This window comes from Globicephala melas, chromosome 5, assembly GCF_963455315.2.
Source record: "Globicephala melas chromosome 5, mGloMel1.2, whole genome shotgun sequence".
NCBI lineage: Eukaryota > Metazoa > Chordata > Mammalia > Artiodactyla > Delphinidae > Globicephala > Globicephala melas.
This window is the reverse complement of record NC_083318.1, coordinates 62092171-62110467: the sequence shown is the minus strand read 5'-3', so window position 1 is coordinate 62110467 and position 18297 is coordinate 62092171. Positions and strand designations below refer to the sequence as shown.

The 18297-nt window shown below is 45.6% G+C and overlaps 2 protein-coding genes and 1 pseudogene across 3 annotated transcripts in view; all 3 read right to left on the bottom strand.

The window, feature by feature from the left end:
* LOC115865929 (CDGSH iron-sulfur domain-containing protein 2 pseudogene) overlaps positions 1-3555 on the bottom strand; it is a 79173-nt pseudogene extending 75618 nt beyond the window's left edge.
* The window catches only part of C5H4orf19 (chromosome 5 C4orf19 homolog), an 82500-nt gene extending 78895 nt beyond the window's left edge, over positions 1-3605 (bottom strand). The window contains exon 1 of one of the 2 annotated variants that reach the window (XM_060299233.1): positions 3509-3605. The gene's annotated coding sequence lies outside the window, so the exon portion shown is untranslated. The remainder of the gene's footprint in view (positions 1-3508) is intronic. The other variant, XM_060299235.1, reaches the window with a different exon arrangement.
* A 3885-nt stretch (positions 3606-7490) lies between these two features.
* The window catches only part of NWD2 (NACHT and WD repeat domain containing 2), a 205231-nt gene continuing 194424 nt past the window's right edge, over positions 7491-18297 (bottom strand). Inside the window, exons 6-7 of the mRNA XM_030881012.2 lie at positions 17599-18188; positions 7491-13697 (exon numbers count right to left, since the gene is read on the bottom strand). Of these exons, the coding sequence (XP_030736872.2) occupies positions 9765-13697; positions 17599-18188 (4523 nt within the window). The 3' untranslated portion in view covers positions 7491-9764. The remainder of the gene's footprint in view (positions 13698-17598; positions 18189-18297) is intronic.

Here is an 18297-nt window from a genome sequence, read left to right as displayed (position 1 = left end):
CATTTGGTGCCTCTCACACACCACTAGTACATGCTCTAACAGTGCCCTCTGCAAATACGATACAGTCTTCCCTGTGACATACAGCAGGCCCTACTGTGGCCAACTTAGAAAAAAAAAAAAGACTGTTCCACTGCCCACTTCCATTACTGTTACACAATCAAAAGTCAGGGTGTTTTTATTCCTGGGAGGAATTAAGCTAAATCAGAGAATGTGGGTACAATCTGAGGGCAACAGTTTATCTTAACTTTGCCTTCAGATATATATAGTTAAGTCTGCATAAAGAAGCACCACGTTGTTGAAAGTGTGAATAAAAAAACAGCCTCATTCTTTTTTTTTGTTTTTTGCGGTACGCAGGCCTCTCACTGTTGTGGCCTCTCCCGTTGCGGTGCACAGGCTCCGGACGCGCAGGCTCAGCGGCCATGGCTCACGGGCCCAGCCGCTCCGCGGCACGTGGGATCTTCCCGGACCAGGGCACGAACCTGCGTCCCCTGCATCGGCAGGTGGATTCTCAACCACTGTGCCACCAGGGAATCCCCAGCCTCATTCTTTATCAAAAACTTTTTTCTGTGATAGAAACAAATTACTTGGGGTCCGAGAGTAGCTACAGTCAGTAGGGACAGCCTTGTAATGAAACGTCGCTTCTGGTTATCTACCTGGAACACACATATTTTGAAATGACAGGTCAACTTTTCAGAGAGTTGAGTCACCTAATATTTTCTTTGAGTTAGTATCTTAAATACCTTTGCCTAAGTATCTTTTGAATCAATTCACTTCTCTCTCCCCTCTAGTGGGGATTTTCTTAGCAGCTGCCTTGCTTGTATCTTCCCCATTTCATTCTTCTCACTGCAGCCAGAGTGAACTTTCTAAAATGCAGATCTGCTCTGCTTAAAATCCTCCAATGTCTTCTCTGAGGACTGTAAGACCCCCAAAGGCAAGGACTGTGTCCCTAGCACCTGACCAAATGTCTACAAACCCTGGCCAGGTCAGGGTTCCACTTAATTTTAGAAAGTCAATTGTACCCGGAATAGAACAGAGTTCACTGCTTGCGGTAAAATCGGAGACATGATATTCCTCTTGCCTTATGTTAATACTATTGATATTTACTGCAGCTCAGGAGAGTCTTTTCTAAGATGCTTGATGACACTGAGTCAGTATTTTGAGTTTTTTTAAGTCTCTGCTTGAGGATACATATTCACCTGATGGGTGTGTTATAAGCATGCTTTAGGATAGGGTCATTTTGGTGATCTATGGTCCTTTTGAAGATTCCAATCTCTGTGGGACCATGATATTCTCAGGTGAAAAGGGTGAGAGTAGATAAAACACTTCATTTTCATTTCATTTTCTTACATAGCATTCAGGTGATAACTAGACTAAGGAAGGCTATAATGGGATGACCTGGCTGACCTGCAGATGGGTGAGGGCTCAGGTCTATCCTCTCCCCTAGGATGAGCCTATCAACTCCTCTTTTCTAGATATCTAGTAAGTCTATCTGCAACCAATGATCAATCTAATGCCCCCAAAAAAGAAAGAAAGAAAAAAAAAGGGCAGGAGCTAGGTACTATTTTACCAAGAGCCTAAAAGATCCCAAGGTTCTGGGTGTTTGAAAAAATTGTGGAACTAGGGGAATTTGAAACAGTCCAGGTAGAGGAAACCCAGCTACTAAGAGGCTGGTATTCAATTATTCGGAAACTGGAGTCCATTCCTGGAAGCACAGTCAATAGGCTCTCACGGCACCAAGGGTAGGGCTGTTCCCAGAGCAGGGAGGGCATTACCTGCTCTGCCCTTGGGCTGACACTGGATTCTGGCCAGGGCTTAGCCTGGTTATGTTGCCAGGCTCAGACAGGGACTAGGTGGAAAGTCAGGGGGGATTGCTCCATTCTAGGCTAAGGAACATGTTTAGTTGACATGCAAGTCATTGTTTTGTTTTAAATTCCAGATATGCAAAAGCTCTTAGAACATAGCTAAGACTGGCCACCTTGATCTTCAGATGTCATTACATATCTAAATCTTGAGAACCTCTGATAACCAGGCCCGGGGAACAGATGCCATGAGATAGGAGCTTATCACATGCTTACTGAATCAAAGAACAGGATCAGAAGGGACACAGAGAGCAAGGAAGAGAAAGAAGCCGAACCTTGCCTTCTCGTATCAGTGTCTGCTCCATTTGGCCTCTGTGATCAAGGCAGCTTCCTATAACTGACTCTTCACACATTAGAGAAATACAAATAACCCCAGAACTCTACTTTACCTTCAGAGCTTGGTTATTGTTTCAGTGATCTGCCTCATGACTGTTCGGATGGTCTACAGACCTGGGTGCTCAGCCTTAGAAGACTTTAACATGTCTCCTTCTTAAAATAGTGTTAACTGGAGGATTCAGTGTGAGAATAAGTGGCAAATATAGAACCTATTGTCTTTAAAAGCAGCAACCACTTTCCCCATCTTTCTCATTCAACTCTCAAGTGTTTCCAAAATAGCGTGTTTACAACCACCTACAAGCCATGGTGAGAACTGCCATCAGTAATTCTCTCTCGCAGTGACAGGAGGAAAATAAACACCCTATTCTTTAATGCTTTGAACCACCTCATGGAACACTGACTTCCTCTAAATTCACTGGGCAAACATCTATACTGCAATGGAAAACAACATGTACTAAATTACTAAAGGGAGTTTTTGTTTTGTTTCTAAGGTGAATTAGTGCTTGAGGAAAAACAAAACAAAACATTGATTTTTGTCTTTATCACTGGAAAATTTGTTCAGTGGTGGTTTGTGAAAATCTCACCTCTTCTGGACTGCCAAGGTCACTGAGACCCAAGTAATCGACCTGGGAGATACTTGCCTAATTATCAAATATTCAGCCAACAGTGTCTGACCATTTAACCGGCTGCACCTGGGACCCTCCTTCAACACGTGCTGCTTCCTAGTACTGGCGCCTCCCCTCAATCCCTACTCATCGCCAGCGCCCCAAAGGGGGCAAATCCTGGGACCCAAGGACATTTCAAAGAGACAGCGCCGGTCACCTTCCATTTCCGTTTTACTTAAAAACATTCACATGCTTAAAAATGGGGGAAGGAGGGGGTACTTAGAAATAAGGGGGAAATCTTTTGCAGTTTTCCCAGTTCAAGTTCTCAGGCACTATTGAAAGATCATTAATAAGATATTTAAAAACAAGAGTGTTTCACACATCAAGTAGATGCCAAGCTTTGCAAACTGTCTTGGTCTTTAGTTTGGGGGAGTTTGTAAAAGTCCCCCCCACCTCACCCCATTCTGGATTTCGCCTCTTTCAGAGCCTTTGTTGAATGGCCTGACTTTCCCGAAGCAATCAAACTAAGAACTGCCTCACCTCCCCATACCCCACTTTTTTTTCTTTTCCCACGGCAAAGGAAATAAATAAAAATGCCCCGTGAGAGAAGTGGGGGGAACCTTGCCACAAAACCCGAGTTCCGCGGGAGTCAAGCGCCTGTGCTGCCCGCGGCGGGGCCCGGCGCGCGGGGCTGGAGACTGTCCCTACCTGGGGCCGGGCGGCGGCGGCGGCGGCGGCGGGGTCGCGGCGCCCATGGCTTCGCCGGCCTCGGGCGGCCGCGCCGGGAAACTCCAGCGGCTCAGCGCCGCGGGGATCCGCCGCGCCCGCAACGGCCGCCCCGGCGCACTCATTGGGCCGGCGCGTCACGTGGCCCGGCCGGCGGGCGAGCCTCCCGGGTCCGCGTAACCCTTTACCTGAGCTGCCAGCGCCGCGCCTGGGCCTCCGGAGCGCCCCCGCCGACGCCCCCGAGCCCTGGTTGGCCTGCGGGGCGCACCCAAACAGAAAACCCCGGAGCTCGGCCTCTGATCACCGACACCCAGGCTGCATGCCAGCCTCTGCCCGCGCAGGGAAACTTTTTGGTGCCTATTTGGGCGTCGTGCTGCAGGGAGAAGGGAGCTTCCTAAGATTTGGGACGTAAGTGGGGGGAGATACATAAATGCACTCCCTGGCAAATCTGTCTCCCGTTCCCTCCGTGAACTTGTGGTTTTGTTCCCGCCCCCCCCTCCGCCTCCCCCCCCCCCCCAGTGCTGGCATTAGCCGCCTACACCTGGTGTGTGCACTGTCGCCTGCCTTTATGGGATAGATGGTCTGGGAAAGAGCGCAGACGCTACTAGAATGAGAATTCCCGGGGAAGTTGCACAGCCTCGCCTGCACCCTTAAGACCGCGGTGGGAGTTCAACGAAGTCATGCTCCCCCACCCCTCACCTTCCCTCTCTGTTCCTGGGGTGTTGGAACCTCGGCTGCCACACCCCGTCTACCCTCCTGAGCTCCACGCCCGTGCTTGTGGCAATCCATGCACTTAAGGTGGGTTGCTTTACTCTAAAATAGTACTTAAGGGTTGGAGATTGTTTTCACCTGTGCTCCAAAGTGCGTCAGTGTTGGGCTTGGCAGGAAAATGTGTTAAGCTACGGCGCCACCTGGCTTGCCCTCTTCTCCCTTTCCCCTTCATTCATTCAGGGAGAGTCAGGATAAAACAGGATGCTGGAGAAGCAACAGGGCAGAATACTGTTTAAAGATGGACACACTGCCCTTAGTTCTTAATGTGTCCACTCTAGTGATTCCAGCGCCATTTACACGACAACATTTGTCACGCTTTATGGGGGAAAACTCGTTTTTTGAATCCTTCCGCTTGTGTAGTAGCTGCATGCTTTAAAACGATAGATTTACAGGGGACGTTGTGTGCTGTTTTACATCACTGTCTGATAAAACTCTTTGTCACAGTAAAGGACCGTCTTGTCCAACTTCTAGCCCATGCTTTAGAAATGTCCACTGGTAAGTTTATCGGTTGGTTATTTTGACCAGTTGGTATTTATCTTGGGTTTTAAAGTGTGTTTCCCAGACTGGTAGAATCAGCATCATCTGGGAGAATTTAGTAAAAATGCAGATTCTTGGATTCCACCCCAGACATATGGATTTAAAGATAGTGGAATCAGGGAGGGTGAAGTTTTTTTGTTTTTTTGTTTGTTTGTTTGTTTTTGGGACACGGGCCTCTCACTGCTGTGGCCTCTCCCGTTGCGGAGCGTGGGCTCCGGACGCGCAGGCCCAGCGGCCATGGCTCAAGGGCCCAGCCGCTCCGCGGCATGTGGGATCTTCCCGGACCAGGGCACGAACCCGTGCCCCCTGCATCGGCCGGCGGACTCCCAACCATTGTGCCACCAGGGAAGCCCCGGTAATCTGTGTTTGAACAAAATGATGCACCACCACCCTGAATCTGCTCATGCAGCGGGCTAAGTTACCCTCATCTACTAAAGGCTGGGATTCTATAAAGCCACAGGTGGTGGTGGTATTGGTAACCTCAAATTACCAGTTTTACATAATTTGTCATGTTGATACACTGAAACTGAACCCTTTGATGTGTCTGTACAAAGTGTAATCTGTATTTCATGCAGCTCACATGGAATGCCAAATGGAGCTCAGAGGGGACCCTCATAAAAAATAAGGAAGGGCTTCCCTGGTGGCGCAGTGGTTGAGAGTCCGCCTGCCGATGCAGGGGAAGCGGCTTCGTGCCCCGGGCCGGGAAGATCCCACATGCCGTGGAGTGGCTGGGCCCGTGAGCCATGGCCGCTGAGCCTGCGTGTCCGGAGCCTGTGCTCGGCAACGGGAGAGGCCACAACAGTGAGAGGCCGTGCGTCATGTGTGTGGGAATGAAACACCACGATTCACTTAGGTTTTTAGGTGTGTTTATGTTTTCATTGGCATATAAATTGTTCTCCGCTGATGAGTTATGGAAGCTAAGAAAGCTAATTTGTTTGAGTGGATTTGTCAGTATAGTTCTAAATTTGTCAATATAGTTCTAAAGAAAAGAAGAGACAAACTTTTAAAAAGGTTATGGTATTGGCTTACATTACAACCAAACGAGTGCCATATTAGGCATTTTAGACTTTTGAGAAAGAGATTACTGGTTGGATTCTTTATCTTTAGCTCAGGTTTCTTCATTGAATGGATCGTGTATTACCAGTTGCCTGTGTGGATGTCTTAACCTTTAAACTCTCTGGGTCCAACTTTATTATTTCCCTCATTTTCATCTCCTAACCTATTCCTTTTACATTTGTAACTCTACTCTCCACTCAATTTCAGTTGGAACTGGAATTAGAGTTTTCATTCTCTTTCATCACCCACCTCTATCAGTGACATCCTGAAATCACTCTTCTTAGCAATTTTACTGCCACAGCCCTAAGATCAAGTTCTTATACTTTCTATCTCAGGTCTTTGCAATAGTCTCTTTACTGGTCTCCCAGCTTATGGTCTCTTTCATCTCTAATTCATCTGACATATTACTGCCCCAGTCATTTTAAAAAATACCATTTCAACTAGGCCATTCCCCTTCTCAAAAACTTTTTCATGATTCCCTATTGGCTACCGAATAAAGTTTAAAATCCCCACATAGCATTTGAAGTCATCTAAGTAGACTTTGACGCTCCCTGTTTTTGCTCACGCAGCTTCCTCCACCTGAAATGTCTTTCTGACATTCTGACAGCTAAGTCCTACTTATCCTTCAAGCCACTGCTCTCTGTCACCTCCTCTTGCCATCCTTTTTGATTCCCAGTTAGAGTTAATTACTCCTCTGCAGCGTATCCTCAGTACCTGACTTTCACTTTTCACTTTTTTTTTTTTTGGCTAACAACTTTTTTTTAAATCACAGTCTGTCTTACATCCAATTTAGTTGCGCCTCCCTTAGATGATAGGATCCTGGAGGGCAGGGGTTGTGCGTGACTAATTTTTAAATCATCCTAGGCATAGCATAATGACTTAGACATAGCAAGCACAGTGTTTGTTGTGTTCTTGACCCTAGGAAGGAAGATATTTAATTAAACAACAAACTCCATGTATATGAAATGCTTTTATGCAAATAATAATGATCCACTCCTCCACATTTTCTCTGAGAACCAAACTTCATGTACTACACATAGAACTTGTTTCCTGTTTTCCTATTAAGACTGAAGTCCTAGAAGGTATAAACTATTTATTAATCTTTGTATTCCTGGCAAATCGTATGCCGAAGTAAGTATTTGTTGGATGAATACTGCAACTATTGCAGTTACGGTTATACCTGAAAATCCTGGGAGTTTGCAAAGACCTCCAGTGATCTTCAGAGCCTAGCCTGGCCTCTCATCTTTAAATTAGAAAATATCTTCCAGGTCATTAGCAGTAAGTTCCTGCTGGATACTCAATGCTTTATTTTTATGTGCTTTGAGAAGTTAACAACAACAAAAAAAATTGATGGTGTATTGAAATCCTGTTCAGCGATTCCCTCTGGACCTCTGTTTTTAGGTTTCTTCATCTGTACGTTTGGAGTATTAACAGTACATACCTGGCTGTTGTGAAGATTACATGGCTTAGCACATGCAAAGCTCGTGTACAGTAAGCACTCAGTAAGCATGAACAATTATTATTATTATTGCTATTGTTACTGAAGACCTCTAACTACATCTGCCAAAGTTGGGGGAGAAAAACAAACGCCACACAAATCTAAGTAGTTTATCTTTTATTCATACAAACAATACCTACACAAGACTGTACATTTTTTGAAGACGGCAATAATTTTCTAGTGTAACAACTCTGTAATAAAATTTAACTAAATGTAACATTTATGAAAATATAGATCTCTGATTGGGTAGTTCTTCCCAACAATACAAAGTTTACATAAAAACATTCAATATGAGCTATCAGTTGCAAACAAGTTAGGAAAAATCATTCAAGTCACTTGTTAAACGCTGTTGGCTGTTACACAGAACGTTCACACACTACATTTAATCCATCTAGACATTTATTTCTTACGAATGTGTAGCACGGAGGGCCAACTGATAATGACGGGAATGAGAATGTGTTGCCTCCGAAGAGCTAAAAAAAAAGCATTGACTCAGTCAACTCCACGTGGTCTGTGTGTGGGCTGAGCCTTCTCTGGGCTACCACCTCCCTGGCTGGTAGCTAGACCAGGAGGAGTATACTGAAAAAAAAGTCTTTCACTAGGGAGTGGGCGTCTATATTGGAATCACATCTCTGTATGCTTACCTGTCAAGCCGACTTCCAAATTGACATACAGTTGGCTTGGATTCCCGGTGGGTTAAATCACTTTGTTTCTTGCGTTAGCGTTAACCGTTAAGATGTCACTCTCTTTTTTCTCCCATTTCTCCCTCACATCCCTATGAGAGCAATAGCAGGAGGTATCACTACCCTCATTCTGCAGTTTACAAAAACAATACATTTGGGCGGTTAAAAGATCTGTCTACGAATATTGGATGAGTTCATGGCAGAGCTGGACTGAAAGCAAGTCAGTTCCTTGTTCATTATTCTGCCTTCTCAAGTCACCACTGTCCCTTTCAAACCAAACCAAACCCCCACTACTGACGCCCTTTGGAAACGCATCCAAGGACATGCCATGAGGAGGATAGGGAAGGAAGAAAATCACTTTCCCCTCTTGAGATGTAATATTTTCTTTTAAATAGGAGGAGTAGTTTTTAAAAACATCGAATACCAATTTCACAGCTTCTGCTTTGAAACGGAGAAGACTATAAAAGGCTCTAGAGAGTCCTCAGGCAGAAAGGGTGACAGATAAAGAAGGATACATACAGTGTGTAGAAGTAAGAAAGTGAGTACAAACAGGGACAGTAAAGAGCCTTTGGACACCCTTAAGATTTACAGAATATTTTAGCACAAAGACAGGCATATTCAGTTTGTCCCAGAGTATTTGGTCAGCTATCTGCGTTTTACACAGGAAAGAGGAGGAATGAGAGTAAGGCAGATGTCATCAGTATTCCATAGATGGCATGTCGAGAAAGCTTTCCTTCTATTAAGATTTACTGCAGGGATTTAGGAAATAATTTATGCTTCGGTACAACTGACTTCCATAGCACAGCCTTTTGTTAGTACAATGATAGAAATGAAGAGGTGTTTTGACCAAATTTGTAATGCCCTTTCTGTAACTCTTTTTTACACCCAGCACAAATAGACATTTCAAAATGACATGAAAAGATTGTGGTTTCTTAGTAAATGTGTTCTTTTGCAGCCCAGAAAATAGTTTAAAAATCATGTGTTCCATTATACAGAAACCCTTGCATGCAGTTGTCACAACTGTATTTTAATGAAGACCGACTCTGTGTGTTCAATAGCCCTATGATAGCGGTAGGTAGCTCTTGCCCCAGTCAGTCTGTGGCCTCACACTTCACATCCTTTCTCCTGGGAAACTGGGAGTACATCTGGGCATTTTTGTTACATTATTTTGCACCTTTAGACCTTCCATCTGCAGACTGGATTGACACAGTTGTCAGGATCATAAAATGTAAGGAGAGATTAAGGCTGTGTTTAGTTATCCACACAATCACTTGAAGTCCAACAGCAATTTGTGTTTACAAATTTCAACCAGTTGCTGTAGAAGTAACTTCAGTCCAAATGGTCTCTATGTAGCTCTAGCCTCTCTCATCTGGACAATGGGATGAGTTAAGCTGCTTCTTCCCGTCCAGTTAATTTAAAAACTACCCTCTAACTTCCAGTTGATATAGCCATGTAAATACGATTTGTAGAAATTCTCTGTTAAGACTTCGTTCCTGGATACACTTTGTCAAGAAGACCAACCTCACAACCAATTTCACATTTCTGTACATTTCATGAGCATGGCAATAATTAGCATTGGGACTCCAGCATCTTTCCTGTCCTTTAAGAATGAGTGTTTATCATCTGGGATACAGAAGATACTTTTTTTTCTTTTACATATTATGTATTTCTGCTGAGCAGGAAAAACATTTTTTCAGTTGTCAGGGGCATAGCTGTGGCCCCTGGATTCCAGGGCTGAGCACACCCGGTCATAGCAAGAGTTGTGTTTCTTGGAGGGCGTCGCCTCGTTGGGCTCCATGGAGTCACTCACTGTGATGGGACTGTCTCTTGCAAAGACCTCAGTGGACTCTCTCCATAAGCAATCCACAGACATTTTAAAACAGTAACTATGACACTTTGGCCTGGATGTCTGTGTCGCATTATTGAAAATTTGTCTGCTATTTGAAGTGGCTATTTTAATTTTCAGTGCAGCGTCTACGCGGTCCACCACCGTGTATATCCCTATACTGCCGTCGTCAAAACCCACAATGATGTTCAGGTGCCGCTGGGAGAGGGCAAGAAAAGTTGGAGTTTTGTAAAGGGAGCAAGCACCGATATTTTTGCCATCGGCCAGTCTCATGACAATCAAACTGGATATCGCACCATTTTCGTCCTCTTCCTCCCCGTTTCGGAAACAAATGTATACCAGGTAGCGACCGTCTCGAGACAACCTGTGCCTCCAGATGACCCCAGAGGCGTGAACCACCCGTAATTTACCGCTGTGTAAATCCAGCACGTTGATATTTTCATCTCCCCTGGAAATAATGCCTAGCTTTCCATTGGGGGAAATTTCAAAATCCTCTAGATTTTTCAGGAAGTTGTTTGGAAGTTGCACACGGCGACAGATCACTTCATCTGTCAGGCTCCAGATATTCACCGTCTCGGCTGACGTGATAAACACAATGATGTCCGGACAATCGGGGATCAATTTAAAATTCACAATGGTGGTGCCGTCTTCGCAGCAGACCTTCTTGGTGATGCTTCCCGTCCAAAGACTGACTGCCAGCACCTTGCTTTTGGTCATGCCCACCACGAAGGTATTTGCAGAGGTTATGAAGGCATTCTGCAGAGTGGTCAGGATGTTGCAAACCCTGTGGCCCGTGGCCAGTCTCCAAACCCTGGAGGCATTTTCCTCACAGAGAGAGACCACGAACTGGTCATTGTGGGTAATCAGCAGCTGAGATATTCTCTGCCCATTAATTCGGAAGAGGTTTTCACCGCTGCTGGTATGCCAGACGTATTGGCTGCTCTTGTCATCCGATGTCACCATGACGTCTCCAGAGGATGTCAACACACAGTGTTCAACTATTCCTTCATGCTTAAATACTGCTTCAAGGAACCCACTGCTGAAGTTCCACTTGTGAACACAATCAGAGCCATCGAGGGAGTAAATGATTTCCCCCCTAGCGGGTAACACCAGACTTTGGATGGGTTTTCCAGTCTTATCTATGTTGGACATAGCTGTGATTATATCTATGTCCCAGATAGAAAGAACACCACTGGTGGATAAAGATAGCAGCATGTTGTGATGACTGGATTTCACCAACTTGACTATGGTACCTGAGATTTCCTGTAAGCTCGCCATACACTGTCCCGTGTCCCGCCTCCAGAAAAACACGGCCGAGGTGTTTTCCATGGTCGCAATGATGCAGTCTCCATTCTTGGACAGCACAGCCGATATAAAGCGTTCGTTGTGCTTCGCTCTGAACTTTTCAGCCACCTTCCACATACCGGTATCTAAGAGCTCGATGCTGAGGGCTTTACAGATCAGAACTGCACTTTGGTCCTCTGAAAGCTCAACGCTGACCACCTCACTATCTTCTCTTCGGCAGTCAAAGTCATCGGTCAGCTGGGGGTTGGAGATGTCCTCAGTGTTCCAAACAGAAAGGCTTCCCTCACTGTCTACCATTACCATTTCCTGAGCCGTGTCCAAGATAAGAAGGAATTTCACAAACCCACCTGAAAATTCAGACGTCACCGTACATAACTTTTCTCCACTCCCTAAATGGAAGATGGTAGTGGTGTTCAGGTACTGTCCACAGAAGGCATACACGCCGTCCAGAGAGCACTGGACACAGGTCACTTCGTACCAGCAGTGGAACTGGTAAAGGGGCCATCCGTAGAGCAGATCGATGACAGTGACATCTTTGCTGGCTTCGAGCCAGGCCAGAGCGTGTTTGACGGACAGTGTAAATCCATTGATGTAGGTGGAGCCACTTCCATGCTTGGTCCCTTTGATTTCCACTTCAGACAGGAGGCAAGAATTTACATTGTCGTAAACCAACAAGGTGTTATTTGTCGTTGCCACCACGAGATACTTTTCGTCACTGGTGAGTTTCATGCCCAGGATGACAGACTGGGACGTCGTGATCTGCCTGAGTAGTTGACGCGTTTCCACATCCCACGTGCTGATGGAACCGTTTTCTAAAGCTGTGAGCACCGTACTGGGGTTACAGGTGGGCAGAATCTCGGTGACGTGCAGGTGACTAGATGACAAGGGAAGACGCTCCGGGCTATAGGTCACATCCATGGATGAGTGTAATGGCACGATGGAGCAGTATTTGGGCCCATCTTTGTCACATTCTAAAAGAAGGTGTCTAAGTTTGGGCAGGGAACTCACGACGGGCAGCAGTCTTTGCTGAAGCTCTGCGGAAAGGGAGCCGGGGAACGCGACGACCTTGGTTTTGATGCTGCGGAGGGTGCTCGCCAGGAACTTCAGCTCCTTCTCCTGCGAGCAGTTGTAAGCCAGCTCGATGTCCAAGAGCACCTTGTCAAACTGGCCAATTTTGATCATGGTGTAAAGCCAGCTGAAGTTCATGATGATGCCGTAGAGCAGGTCATCGGTTTTCCCACACCTCGTCAGGTGGTGCAGGAGCTCACACATTTTCCGATGGTTGACGAAAAAGATGTCAGGCTCCAGTGGGTTGCACTGAAAGACCCAGGGCTGGTCCGGGGCCTGCCTGTCGAAGGAAGCCTGCTCCGTGAAATGCTTTTCCTCCTCAAGCAGGCTTCTGCTCTCCAAGTCAAGACAGCCATTCAGGTAGGGGTCTTCAAGGCAGAAAGCTTTCCTTCTGCCCCCTGACCAGACCCCCAGGAAATAGTCTGCCAGGATGGTATGCATTTCATGCAGGTCACTGTTATCCTGCAGATATAGCTTCTGGGCTATGAGCTGCAGGTGTCTGTTGGCCCAGACCAGGAGGGTGATGTTCTTCACGTGTCTCTCGATTAAGTATCCACTGAGGCCCTCCTTGAGCCTCGCGATGTACAGATAAGGTACCCTCAGGGGATTGCTGGGCCTGACGCTCTCGTTGAGCTCATTCATCACACTATTGTCAAGGGCCAGCACGTCTTCCAGCTCCATTTCACTCAAACCCATTTTGGCCATGGTGATGTAACCTAGAGCCCGGGAGACGAGTTTCTGCCCACACTTCCTCTCCAGGGAGCAGAAGAGCTGCTCTATGCTTTCGTGCACGGTGACACAGAGGGAGGATTCATCGACGTCTCTGTGAGATCGCCAGTTTCTCACCTCCCTAAAGGTCAGGTTCACAAACATGGGCAATGTGCACTTGGAGAAGGCGTTGTTCACGTAAATCTGCTGGCCCGACGTGACCTTCCTCTTGACCCGCAGCAGCTGGTGTTTGAGCACCTGGCTGCACATCTTCCTGTCCCGGGGAATCAGCTCGATGTAGTTGTCTTCTTCGTGGATAAGGCACCTTAGTTTCTGTAGGATCCCATGTTTGTTGGGCAGCGTGGAGAGGACAATCCGGACGAATCGGGGAAGGTGAACCGGGAGCCACCAGAGCTTCCTGGCCTCGTGGCTCTCTGAGAGCTGCTCCAGGGCATCGAATATGACCACGAGGGGTCTCTGCAATGAAGACTCATTCAAGAGGTTTATAAATAAGTCGCGGAGGTCATGGATCTTCTTAGGGTAGCTCTGAACCAGGCACCGGTAGTTCACGGCCAACTGTTCACAGACACTTAGAAGGAGAGTCCTAAGATCAGTACTCATGTCTGTGGTTCCTAGAAACCTCACGACTATGACTGGGTCAGATTCTGGTCCTGTGTCTTCGTGTAGCCAGCCATAAGCCTAGAACATAAAGGTGGTGTTTAGAATGGAGAGATATATTCACATGGTCACATGCAACAACCCTTGCCCTCTGCAGAGATCAGCCTTCTGGTAACCCTGACCAGGCAGAAAGTACCTTAGAACCAGGAAGTGGAAAAGCCTGAGATGGTCAGAGAGCTGTCAGAAAGCTCATGCACTAAAGTCTGTAGGTGAGACCCTCAGGCTCCCTCTACTAAAGGTATTAAAATGGTGATCACAGTGTTCGTCAATCAAAGGCAGAATTTAGCTTGTATTCTAAAAGTTACAAAGCATTTCACAAACTGTAAACCCGAATATCTAGTATGCTTAGTTTCTCATCGCTGAATTTCCATTTCTTGGCATGGTTGTTGGCACATGGTCGGTGCTTGGTGAATATTTGTTTAATGAATAGATTAAGTAATGACCTACACATTATACTGAGTCAAATAATTTCCTTAATTGAGATCACATAAGGCTATATATGTGGCTGACCACATTTCCAGTTAATTAGAATGCAATAAAAATACTCAGCACTAAAATGATACTGAATATAATCTTGTATGATTCAGAGACACTTTACTGTGATGCTATAGGGTCATCATTATGATTATTTTTTATCATTACCATAAAAATCTATATAATGCTGGTTAAACGAGTTTTGCTGAATTTGTGCTTTATAACGGACAGTTTACTATATAACACAGGCAGTCATCAGGCCTCGTATTGTCTCTCTGTAGGGCACATGGGATTACAGTATCATGTAACAGAAGAGGAAACCAAGGCCAAAAATAGCTTGCTTGGAGTTAAATGATTACCAAGAGATGAAAATGGAGTAGAAGTCATATCTGACCTTCATTCTAGTGTTCTGTCTCTGCCACTGTCCCTTTTTAAATTGTATAGTTAAAGAGATAAAGTATATGAGGGGGGTGCTAGGTTTAATATTTTTCTGTCTGGAAAGGTAAAGACAAAAAGGGATATGATCAAAGTATAAAACACTCCAAAGTATATTTTTAGGGAGAAAATACTATTCAGTAATCCTTGGAATTCACCGAGGATACTTCTTAGAAAAGGACATATCATTTAACACATTAAGAAGTAAGTTTATGAAACTTGTTTCCCCAATTGGTAGTTCAGGTTAACGTATGAGTAAGTTTAGAAAAGATTCATGGATGTCAGTTTCAGAATGAACTGTTAAGGAAAATAAGCAACTCATTGTCGGTGTTTGGCCCAAACCTTTGAAGCTAATTTGGAGGAAGGTAATGTTGCCATTTTACAGCTGTCCTTCGGTGGCAGATCAGAAACGGAAGACAGTTTGTTTGTCCCTATGTGGATGGCTTATGGTGATTATATGCATCGTCCTCCCTCCTCCCAATCACGTGTTGTGGGATGTGTGATGTCTGTAAAGAATGGCCCTCTGATCATGAGCTCACGTCCAGGGAGAAGTCGATTGCACAGGAGGTAACCTGGAGATAAACACGGGAGGCCTGTCTGCATCCTTACAAGGAACATGAGCTCACGAGAGCACAGGTTGTTGTTGGTGGGGGTGGCAGGGGGTGGGGGGAGCAGATGTTCCCCAGGAGGGAGGAGAAGCAGGCAGAGTCCAGGCAGAGGACCTGGAAATAGGCAAGCCTCCTCAGGAGAGCTGGTGGTTGGACAACATATCCGCAACAGCGAGAGCTCAGAAACCTGACTAACTGTCACCACACTGGCCACAGGAACTGCGTATGTATACAGGCACATCAGCACACATCGTGTAACTCCCATGCTAGACACACAGGGTCGCAACACATGCACATTGGCCCTCCAACCACCTTTACCCTCCCCTGCTCCACAAGGAAAAAGCCCCAGAATGAGGGTGAAATGGACACACCAATGTTTTCTCATTTGATTTCAGTTCCCCTTGTAGTGTTACTATCTTGCTTCCTTGGAATAATTCTAAAGTTTGAAGATGCATGTACAAAGTAGTGTTCAAAGACAGACAGTCACACACGTGCACATGCACACGTTTATTTTGATGCAACATGTCCCTAAAGTGTAAGCCTGCCATTTCATTGGGTGTTCAGCTAAAGAAAGAAAGCACATCCTAACACAAGAAGAAAAACCAGCAGCTGGGCTTGGCAGGTAGAGAGATTGTAAATGGGCCTTCCTCAGGACTTTGCAAGTATTGGGACTGGCCAAAAAGTTCGTTCAGGTTTTTCCATAAGTGTTACAGAAAAGCCCGAATGAACTTTTCGGCCAACCCAATAAGCTTGATACACCCGATTGTCTCCTGTGACCTTACTTTGGAACGTAATCCCCCCATAAGGGGCAACACAATTGTTCCAGTTCTCGTCCTCAAGATGATCTACCTGAAATTGTGTAGCACGTGATAAATCATGAGAATGTTCACAAAGTTAAAGAAAGATCTGTTCGTAAGAGACTGACCATGGGAAGAACAATACAAAGATTCTGAAGTAACACCAGGATAATATAAACCATCAGACTTTGATAGCAAGTGTAACAGGAGGTTAAAACTGGTACTAGTGTCAGCCAGTTTAGACAATAGATACCACATTCAGATAGAAGCTCCGGCCCATCTTGCAAGACTTGAAAGGGAGTTTTGAAAATTAGTTTTGCTACCTTTGATGGACTACCCACCTCCAGCCTGAAAAAGAGATGCAAGAGGCCAAGAAAAAAGTGGGAGATGAGGATGTATCTCTCACCACCCCACTCCCAAAGGGGAGGGCTGAGAGATGCCCACCCCTCACTTCTAGCCTAGGGAAAGGGGCTGCAATGGACCACTTTCAGGACGCCCCCTAGGGCTTGGGAGACATGGCCATCTGTATCTGATGACATCTGAGGAATATGGAGGTTGAGTGAATGAGGCTGGCTAGCTGCTCTGATGGAGGAGTGATAAGAGAGCTGCCGTATTGGAGCTGGAGTTTCTCAGGGCAAAACAATACCTGAGTGTTTCCCATGTATCATATGTGGGCCACTGGCAAGCGTGAGCTGACGAGGGTTTCTGTCGGTTCTGTTTTCCCAGGTCTAAGGGGGTTTGCTGGATTGTGGAGAGGCTCTTGGCAGAAAGATACTAGAAATGTGTGTTGCTGGATGCCTAGGAGCTATGGAGGTGACCAGCTAGATAGAAAAGCAATGCAGTTCCCTGTGTCACCCTAGGGAACTGTAGGTGAGAGATGCTCAGTGAGGACAAGGTGGGGGATGGGGGAGGGAAAGGACCTTTGGGAAACCATGAAAAGACCTCAGAAGAAACGGAAGTGTTAAACACCTGCCAGGACCAGAGTGCCGAACCCAGGTCAGAACAGTACTGGTCATATAAGAATGTTCTGGCCACCTTACCTTTCCTACATCCCCTAAACCACAACCCTACAGGGGTCAGAATGCAGCTGGGGTTAGGGACAGAGGGGAAGAAGTGCTGTGTGCTGAAAGAAAAGAGAAGATGGCCATGTCCCTATTTCCCACTGGAGGTGCCTTGTGTATGGTCGACCTCGGCTCAGGCAGGGAGATGTAGACTGAAGTTTTAATTATCATCTTTGACTGGACAGAGTAATTGCTGAACTGAGATGGAATTAATATCCAGAAGCGATTGGAGTGCTCGTCTTTGCTGAGAGTGATGAGAAGAGTTGTGAGATCTGCCCTAGTTTCTATCTAGGTGAGAACTAGCCCCATAACATGAGTTCGAACAGTAAGAGACAAAACAAAGCTATCCTAGAATTGGACCCCGTGAGTCTTATTCTTTCAGTATAACTGTTATACCAGCAAAAGAGAAACACTGAAGTATCCATTCCTAAAGGACCGATTATAATTCGGATGGTAAACACAGAAAATGGAAGTGAATTTGATCAGTTGATCTTTTCCCCTAAGTAAAATTTTTTACAAATATACACGTAAAAGAATAGGCTTTTACCTTCTTTGCTACTTCAGCTAGCAGAAGGGTCTTCCCAGTGCACGGTCCACCGTATATAACAAGAGGGTTGATGTGCCCAGTTTTGCTTGGAAGAATGTATTTATGCACGATGTTTAGAGATTCACATTTGTACTCGTAGAAGGAGGCATACGTTTTACATAGTGATGAATGCTGAAGGATTTCGTCGTAGAGTGTATCCGTTTCTGTGTCAAAATTCTGTTGTACCGTGGCCTGAATTATGTCAATCATGTCCTCATAAAATTGTTTACCGAGTCCTTCTATGTAATGGTTTTCTATTTCTTGGGAATAGCCTAGTTTCATGTCACAATGAGTAACAGATGTGTACACTCTCAGATTAGATGATGCAACAATGGTAGGAATAAACTCATCCCGGAGTTTTATCAGCTTCTCTTGGGCTTCTGGGTCCCGAATAATCCTGGGTTCTGCTCCAGTTATATCCATGTATTTTCCCATCTCCGGGATTTTCACGAAACGCTCAATGTTAGCAATTTTCCTAATATAGCAAACACATTTCTTCAGGAATGCTGGAGTTTGCTTCCCTAGAGCAAAGTCAAACTCATCCTCTATAGCTGAAAGAAAATACAGCAAGGAGTTTATTGTCTAGAACAAAGATGCAACACACCCACGCTCCGAGCGCATAACTCTCAAGTCACTAGTGGTAGTTTATTTTGCTTATAG